This window comes from Branchiostoma floridae, chromosome 16 (genome assembly GCF_000003815.2).
Source record: "Branchiostoma floridae strain S238N-H82 chromosome 16, Bfl_VNyyK, whole genome shotgun sequence".
Taxonomy (NCBI): domain Eukaryota; kingdom Metazoa; phylum Chordata; class Leptocardii; order Amphioxiformes; family Branchiostomatidae; genus Branchiostoma; species Branchiostoma floridae.
Window position 1 is genome coordinate 15,030,223 of NC_049994.1, and position 9,640 is coordinate 15,039,862.

At 42.7% G+C, this 9,640-nt stretch overlaps 1 protein-coding gene across 1 annotated transcript; it reads right to left on the bottom strand.

Annotated features, from left to right (window-relative positions):
- Positions 1-3,774: 3,774 nt before the first annotated feature.
- Positions 3,775-7,647, bottom strand: LOC118432823 (NACHT, LRR and PYD domains-containing protein 9-like). The gene is made up of 4 exons (XM_035844443.1): positions 7,602-7,647; positions 6,325-6,801; positions 4,412-5,992; positions 3,775-3,806 (listed from the first exon to the last, which is right to left on the bottom strand). The coding sequence occupies exons 1-4, from the start codon at positions 7,645-7,647 to the stop codon at positions 3,775-3,777; spliced, it is 2,136 nt and encodes a 711-aa protein (XP_035700336.1).
- Between the last annotated feature and the right edge of the window lie 1,993 nt (positions 7,648-9,640).

The following is a 9,640-nucleotide window of genomic DNA, read 5'->3' on the forward strand; positions in this document are numbered from 1 at the left end:
AGACAGCCAGCCAGACAGCCAGACAGCCAGACAGCCAGACAGCCAGACAGCCAGACAGCAAGCCAGACAGCCAGACAGATAGACAGACAGCCAGTCAGCCAGACAGCCAGCCAGACAGACAGACAGACAGCAAGACAGCAAGCCAGCCAGACAGACAGCCAGCCAGCCAGCCAGACAGCCAGACAGACAGACAGACAGACAGCCAGACAGCCAGACAGCCAGCCAGACAGCCAGAAAGCCAGACAGCCAGACTACTTTCTATATAACTAAATAGAGTATTTCTATCATTCGCTTACATATCGCAATCAACAGTGAAGTGCACTTCATCTTCTACCATGTTTGAGGTTCAAAATTGGCAGACTCTTTGTTCTAGAGGAGTGCGGTTGTGCCTTCCTGATTGTACTATATAAACCTCAAATCCTAGGATCACGACCACGTGTCAGAATTTCTAGATCTTATCACAGTACATAAAACACAAATCTTTTCTTACACCTTTACATTACAGGTTGTACTATATACCACCTATCCAAGGATCACGGTCAAGTGTCTGTCATCAGCCTAACACCAACGTTGCCTTCATCAAGACCCACAAGACAGGAGGCAGTGCCGTCATGCAAATGTTTCAGCGTTTCGGCTATCTTCGCAATCTCTCGTTCGTGTTGCCGAGCTCGTGGAACATCAACCAACTGTATCCATTCGGCATTCGGGACCCCAGGAAGTACCTTCCGCCAATCGAGGGAAAGACGTTCGACATCTTGACACATCACGCGGTCTACGATAGAGCGAGGATAACGGAGCTGCTCTCTGCTGACGCCACGTTTGTTACTATCGTCAGGGAACCAATGGAACGGCTGAAGTCTGCCTTTAACTTTTACAAGTTGGCAAAGAAGTAGAAAATTCCCGGACCAGACGCCCTGATACGGTTCTTGGAAAACCCGGGAAAATTCGAACGTAACATCAAAAGAAACTACGATTATCTAACAAGAAATAACATCGCCTTAGAATTGGGCTTCCCCATGAAGAACCTATCATCCAAATATGGTGTAAAGAATGCAAACATCCGGGACTTTGCCGAGAAGATCTCGCGAGAATTTGACCTCGTGATGGTGCTGGAGTATTTCGATGAGTCCTTGGTGCTGCTGCGGCGGCTACTGTGTTGGGACATGCGAGACATTCTCAACTTTAAATACAACAGTTTTCAGTACCAATTGGGAAACACATCGTTCCCGGAGAGGCTGATACACAACTATCGCCAGCATTCCGCCATTGACTACGCTCTGTACGAACACTTCAACCGCACACTGTGGAGGAAGATCAACAGGGCTGGGGGCGACTTCCGGGAAGAGCTGGCCCACTTCCGGTGGTTGCAGACGACGATGAAAACTCGGTGCAGTCGAAAGTCTGACGACTTCTCTCCTGTTTACATACGTAAAACTGCCTGGAATGCCGAATTTTACATCGATTCGACGTTCTGCACCTGGATGAAGATGTGGCATGTCTGTTATTTTACGTTACTGCGGGACAGAAATCTCAGATATCGAGACACGAAGCTTAGAAGTCAGCAATACGGGCTACTGAGAAAGCCCTTAGAGCCATGTGGGATCTACTGCAAACCATACTGCATCCTTTGTAGTGACATTAGGAAGCAATGCACCCTCCACGAGTTCGTCACCCATCTATACCAGGAAGGTCTCCTACTACCTGACCAGTCGAGCTCGGTAAAACTAACCCGTCCGGTGGCAATACATGGCGGGAAACCGGAACCGATTTCTTGACCTTTGTTAAAACGGCGGGCGGTGGCTTTGCCATGGATGTGTATGAAGGGTTGATGTTCTTCCCTGGTTATTTTGAGATACCGCCACGAGAGTTCGTCACGAGAAGTAATAAGACTATCAGACACGTGTAATATATCGAATATCTTTATTTGCAAACTCAAGCCCGAAGGCTAATTGCAAAAATACATGCATGAAAGTAAATTGATGATAATGATACTGAATGGTATACAATAACAAAGTGGACATTAAGTGAAATAGGGGTCATCAACTAGTGATACTTCTAATCTAAAATGAATGCTATTGGGTTTGATTTCTTTTCTGTATGCAGTGGAGGATGAAATTCCCGACATTTTGGGAGACATATGCATTGGGTGGTGCTAACAGGAAGGCAGTCTTTTGTAGTTCGGTACGATGTGCAAAGCTGGGAAGAATTTTGCTGACTAGTTTAAATAGTTTGTCTCTTTCGGTACTGTAGTGTGGACAATGACAAATAAAGTACATTTCATCTTCCACCGCGTTTCCTACATATAGCTATATATATAGCTTAGCTTGTGGCAGTTGGAGCACTCTGGTATTTTTTTTGCATCATACATTTGACATTGAACTAAGTAAGCAATAACAGCAATTGTAAGATATTAAAATACACGCACATGTGGCAGATATCACGACTTCCGACGACCCTAAATCAAATGAAATGTGTACATGATAACACATTATATAACTGATTTGACCGATGATTATGATACATGTATTTTTCAAGGAAGCCCCATCTCACTGATATCTATCTGTTCTTGTTTAAGTTTGTTAAAACAGAACATTTTATTAAGGTTATAATATCAAACATCCTTACAAGTATTAAATATAGTGTCCATCCTTTTTATATGCATATAAACATGTATATAGACATGAACATACATGTGTGTTAAGAGTATTAAGTTCTCTTGTCCAAAATGTACATACTAGTATTCGTGGATGCTTTCAAAGGTCATTCTGGGCTACGTACATTTGTACATATAACAACAACATCCAAAGCAATAACGACATGTAGGTGACATATTTTCATCACCCATCATCTTCGTGACATTAACAATAAAGTGCGTACGGCCGTGCTCTTGTCAGATGACTCGTGTAAGTTCCTAAAAACAACTTGTTATCAATTCAAAGCTCCCTCTTAAATCATTCTTGAGGCATGTTGTTGTCTTTTACATGTTAGAGACATGCTTTATTCAAAGCGAGCCAAAATGTATAGATCCATTGAATCAGGTGACTCAAAATCAACTGCCCAAAGTTATTTAACTGTGAATATGGGAAGTGGTAAGTGTTTAGACTATAGCGACTTTCCTCATTTCCTTCGTGGTTCAGTCTCTTCCTTTTTCAGGCTATGACTATTTTCAGCTTTCATCGTTTTTGCCTCCTTCTGTGTTATTGGATTTTCCAATGACTGGCTTCGACGGGATCTCTTAGCGAGGTCAACGCGCTGGCTACTGCGGCCGGACCGCAGATCATACCGATGTTCACTGACTACAATGCTAGTAGCGGGACTGGCATGTCTTTGCTCACGGCTGATAGAGTCACTACTACAACTAGGGCTGTCGGTAGAGATGTGCCGAGCGTACTGCTCATAATCAAACATTGGGATTCCTTGTTCCTCTCTACTGCTCCAAGGACCACTACAACTACTAGGATAGAGGTTGTGGGTAGAGGCGTCTAAACTACCACCAAAGATCGCATTGAATCTATTCGGAACCTCCCAATATATCATTGGATTTGCTGACATACGTTCCATGTCAACCTTGCCAGTACTGGGGTTGACGTATCTTTGCTCATGGCTGATAGAGTCAATATTGCTTGAATAGAGTCAATATTGCTTGAAAAGATGCGCTGCGAGTACTGCTCGGAATTAAACATTATGATTCCGAGTTCCTCAAAGTTTGCAGGTTTATTACGCATTAGCTGGTCGATTATCTCCTGATGACCCTCTGATTCAGAGAACATGCCATCAATCGTCAATGTCTCCAAGGTTCTGTTCCCCTGTATCGCCAAACATAGGTCAGAAAGAGCCTGACTGCTACAGATTCCTTTGTATGCTGTAGGGGGAGAGGGGATTGACACGTAATTCTCTCCGATTTTCCAGCTAAGCCGTAGTCTTGTTAGGACTTTGTTTTTAGTGACACATTCCTTGAGCTTGTGCACCATTGCATCGACATCAAATGTCACAAGCTTCTTGTCGCCTTTGTCCGCTGAGAAATCCATAAACCAATTGATTATTGGATGATGTAGCTGCACTATCTCGAGTGTCGTGTGCTCAGAGATACTTTGCAGTGTTGCTGTCAGCTTACCGAATCCCCTTGCTTCTTTAGACTCGCCAAACCAATGACCTATCTTCACGCCAAGGGACCTGAGATATCTCAGCTTCATAATCATGTCGGCCAACATTGAGTCGTAATGTGAGAAATCTGGGGCACTGGCACACCCTATGCAGAGGTTTATATGTTTCAGACTTTGCATTTCTGACAATTCTTTCAATAAGTTGAGCCCTGATGACAAGATAAGCTCGATAATCGTGACATGCTGTATCAACCTCACATTGGGGCTCATGGCGACTTTTCTTTGACATCTAATTACTTGTGTTAAACCATCAATCCACTCAACATGATCAAATTTAAAGGAGTTACAAGCAGCATGCCCCCACACATCGTTTGTTATGTGCTGGGGCAAACAAGGTGCCACAATCTCCGCCAATCTAAACTCCGCTTTACCAGCTTCGCACGTTCTACCAAGAAATGTGATACAGAAAAAAGACAAAAGATTCTTGTCCTCTTTACACCCATCTTTGCTGAGTTCCTCTGCAAACAGTTCGAACAGCAAACCTGAACTGTCACCCAGGACGGAAAGCAACATGTTCTGTACCTCTCTATACCTCTCACGGTTTGCTGACATCAGTTCTATGTCAACATTACAAGCTGTAGCCTTTGTCATCCCAAACAAACTACGAAGATATTCTATACCAGCTTTACTTGTACTCTCCTGTTTAACCCACTCACTGACGTAGTAGGCAGCCAAGTATTCTTGAAAGGTTTTATGTAAGAAGGCGCAGAAGTGAGTGCGTTTGATCCTTGAGAACGAGTTGTCTCTTGTCAGTAAGCCGATAGCCAACATGTCATCGGCATTGTGTCCAAACTTCTCTTTGATATCATCTATGTTAAACTGGAGCTGATCCTGCTGTAGTCCCTCCCAGGACAATTTCCTCAAGCATCGCAATGCTTGTTCTACGTTTGTAGGAAATCTATCCCCTTCTAACTGAATGTCTTTCTTTGCACAGTATCGTTTGGCAACCGAATATACAATCATTTCATACAGTTCAGCTGGACTGGTAGGTACTCTCCCCTCATTGACATTGTCTTCCCAGACAATACATATCAGCACATTGTTGAGGGGATTAACAGCTATTCTCGATAAATTTTGGTGACGGAAAAGCTGATCTGACAGCTTTGTAGCAGTTTCGGGAGTCTTGCTGAAGTATTTCTGTATGAATTCAAAAGAATTCTTTATGCTATAACCAACGATTTTGTAAAACTCGTGACATTTCTCCAGGTCTTTGACACAGTGGTACGGCCTGGAGGTCACCAGGACATGACAGTTCCTGAGGATTTTACCCTGAATCAAGGCCATCACATCTGTGACTTCCCTAGCTGTCTGACTGAGCTCATCTAAACCGTCCAGGATGAAGAGAACATCATCCTGGTTCTCTTGGATGTAGGACCAGAGCTGGTCTTGGGTCATATTTGTATCCTCTGGTAGGAGCTGCTCAAATATTGCATCTTTTACTTTCCCAGACATGTGCCGCATTTCCAGAAATAAGACAGCCTTAAAATCATCCAATTTCCCAGAGGACCAATCATGAGCCAGTTTCTGACAAGAGCACGACTTCCCAATACCGGGATCCCCCTCTACCCTTATTCTTCTAACACCCGACCTTGCATCATCATTCTTAGCTTGACCTTTGCTCGTCTTGTAAATATCTTCTAAGCTTACAATCATCCCCGTGTCCTTGAAGTGCCCCCTATCGTCCCTACGTTGATACTGCAGGTTGGTGTAGACTTCTCTCAAAGGCAGGTTGAGATCTTCACACCACGGAAGAGGCCGCATGTTCGCATACTCTGTGGCATACAGGTCTTTGAGAGTGTTGATGACGTCCTCTACAGTACATGGCGATCCTGAAATGTTTTATTAATTACAGTTCTTCTCTTACACTGATTTTGTGTTCATAAATGATTCAGCAAGAAATAAGATTTATATCCATTTGAATGTTGGTAGTCTGTTGTGACATAGCAATACAAGAGACTACATTTACTACATTCATATGGCAGTTTGAAGTTTCACAGGAAATTGGTGAAATATATCTTACAGTTGTTCTCTTACACTGAATACACTTTGAATTATGAATATCCACAAGAAAAAATCCATGCGTGTGTGTGTGTGTCTGTATGTTTGTGTGAGTGTTATACATAAGCCAATACAATAAATCATGCCAATAGCGATCACAAACCTGTTTGCCGTGTCACATTATGTCCATGTCTCAATGTAGAAAGCCGCTGTACGATCTCAGCAGCGATGTTTGGCAGCTCACTAGTAACATCATCTCTCTGCACACGTCTCGCACTCATCTGTTTCAGTGTAGGAGAATACCTTCCGACAGACTCACTGAAGGCCTTGAAGTTGTCTTCGTTGGCATCAACCCAAATGGGGAATATCTGTTTGTTGTTTTTCAGACATGTTTCAAACTCTAGTTTTGGCCAGTAGGGCTTGTTAAGGAATGATGAGCTAACGACAATGACAGCAAGCTCTAAACTTGCACTTGATAAGGTCGCAATTATTCTGTCCCTGATGACGTCACCAGGTCTGATGGAAACGTCATCAAAAAAGATGTCTCTTTCGGCCAATCCCTGTTGTTGCAGGTTGCTGACCAACGGGCGGACAAATGAGTCTTTGTCTTCCCCTGTATGGATGACGAATACTCGCGGTTCTGGAAAGAGAGAAGGTAAACAAATTGATGTTGCTGAGCGTCAAAGACATGCATTTGTAGTAGTTACATAAATGTGTGCAATTTGAGAGCTCTAGAAAGACTTGACGTATCACAGGTGTGTTTTTTCGGAGGGTAAAGGCTCCACTCCTGTGGCAAGAAAGAGAAAGGATTTTTGCTCGCACTATGATCTTCTAATTTGCACAATCAATAAGGAAAGTTTATAAATCCACTGCATTCCAAGATACTCCAAATGGTCACATAAGAAACTGAGAAAGAAAGACATGATGTCAATATATGTCACAATGAAGACCTCATTTGCATAATTGCTGAGAAAATACTATGCTTACAATTCGGAAAATAATAGGCACTTCATAATTGGAGCATTATGAAGCTAAGTGAAATCATGTGTAAGTCAGTGTTAGATTTAGATAATCTATGAAGAAACACTAAGATGTTCTTTTATGATGATTTCTTTGCTAAGACTTTCACACAACTTATGCAATATGGGTAGAGACGATGATCAACTGAGATAAATTATGCAACGGATTACCTTATTTGCTTAATCAATGTGAAATATTATAATCATTTGGCGAAGGTATGAAGTCGCGGAACTCTAACGTTAGTAATACTCATAAAAGGAGTTAGATACATTCTCTTTGACTTTGGTTTAATCTCTAATGCAGTAATGGATTCACATATCGTACGAGTCTGCTGCAATCTATCCGAACAACAGTCTAACACTATTGTTAAACAGTTAACGTTACACGTTCAAAAACAATTGTAACGTAACTCAATTTTACCTTTTCGTTCACTGTCGGCAGGAGTGCTATGCTGGCCCTGATACATTATTGTATGATACAGATACTAGTAGATGTGCCCCAATGCCCCTCAAAACAGCTAAAAAGAGCTCTGTCCTGTGGTAAGAAAGAGATTAGGAAAAGAAAAGAAACTCATTTCGCTCTGATCTTCTTCAAAATGGCGGACGTAACGTTAGTTTAGGAAAGCGGAACTATAACGTTATTACATGACTCAAGACAACAGCAACAAAACGTTTACTTAAAATATACAGGTCCAGAGTAGTCACCTGCCGTAGACAAGACATCTGTAAGTAGCTTTTGGATCCGTAAGCATGTAAAAAAACTAGCATCATTTCGCTAGGGGTCACATTGTGGTCACATAACATGCCGTGAGAGACCAGACAAAATGGCGAAGGTAGTACCGCACTTGTTTTCGTCCTAGATTGACGGTACATAACAAGAAACTGGCACGGAATTTGCAGGCGTTTAACACATACTAGTACTTTTCACACATGACGCCCTACCTGACTTCTCCAGTTAGGCTTGGACGAAAACGCTGCGACCAGAAGTTTTGAAACAAATATGGCACAGCAACTATTGGAGTAGGGAACCGTTCAGTACACATCCCTTCAGAACGAGTCTTTGCTTCATGCTTGGGGCCAATACCTCATGGCCTCACCCCAGTTCTTCAGACGGTTGATTTCACTGTAAGTCTAGATCTCAGAAAGTAGTTTGGAGACCTATAAACATAACGTTACAAGTTCCCACGTCTTTTCAGTCACCGGACAGAGATACGGCGAACCCATACTGACATCTGGAACCGATTGAGTGGAGGGAGGGTGGTTGGTGGTTCTACTAAGGGATTGTACGATATTTACTGGGGCTGGTGCAAAGACGGCCCGGTTAAAACATGACTCGATCATAGCCTCCACCAGGCTCCACAGGTCACTGGAAAAATTGGCCAAATAAGACAGAAAACACGCGAGAGGAGTACAGTTTGCGACCTAATAGATAACAATGAGTGGACTTCAAAGACGATGGCGACATCTCACGGACTCCGCCAGGCCGGCAACACTCCTAGGCCATGGCCAATTCTTCTACTAGTACTACTACTAGGCTTTTATTCCTAACTTTGCCAAAGTCCCCTTTTAATATTCGCTTAGGCGGGAGTCTGGTAGAGACTTAATAAATCAGGCGAGGAGCAATCAGATCGATGCTGGCGACACCGATAATTACTAGTCCATTCAAAGAATGACTGAAATCAAATTGAAAAGTTGTTATTTTGTATGATTACAATAAGATATTTCTCATGCGACAATTCCGTCGGGAAGTTGTGTTAAAACGTCTTCAAAAATTGCGATTTCGGGCATCCGACGTGAGACATCAAGATGTCAGTACAAAATAGAAAGCCGATAAAAAACGCCAACAAAAAAAGTTAAAAAAACAGCCGGAGCCTAACCTCTGCTTGGAGAGTACATTCAGCAAGTCAACAGAACAGGACAGCAACAACCATCCACTGGTAGTGGCTTGCTAATCTCCAAGCAGATCTTGCGGTGGATTAAGACAGTGGAATAAAACTCCACTGCCGGCTAAACTCCTTCCCCAGCTTACGTTACTGTCTTAAACCACCGCAAGATCTGCTTGGAGATTAGTTACTCTCCAAGCAGAGGTTGAGTCGCGAAGATATAGTAGTCGGAAAAATTACATTGGCGCTCCTCTTAAGATTAGTGGCTTGCTTTGATTGAACCTTTTGATTATTGATCAACCAATGCTATCGGCAGGACATACAGTTGTACATTGCTACCTTTTTCCTATGTATAATTTCAGTGTATGTACCAATCATGTTGTATGTTTATGTATGTGTCCAGGGGCACCTGAAAAGCAGACAGTAGCCTGAGAGTGTTTTCCCTGGTAAAATAAATAAAATGAAATGAAATGAAATGCCTATCATTTCACCAGGATGAAGAGCAGCATTGTGATTGGTTGTGCACACCTGCCAATGACGTACAGCTGATGACACAATGCTGGGTCTAGCCAACACA

What these genes read in the sequence shown, in the direction of transcription:
- LOC118432823 (XM_035844443.1), bottom strand. Translation starts at nt 7,647, where the DNA reads ATGTATCAGGGCCAGCATAGCACTCCTGCCGACAGTGAACGAAAAG. An exon ending in TGCCGACAGTGAACGAAAAG is followed by an intron (nt 6,802 to 7,601) that starts GTAAAATTGAGT and finishes CTCTCTTTCCAG; the next exon opens with AACCGCGAGTATTCGTCATC. An exon ending in TAATGTGACACGGCAAACAG is followed by an intron (nt 5,993 to 6,324) that starts GTTTGTGATCGC and finishes AAAACATTTCAG; the next exon opens with GATCGCCATGTACTGTAGAG.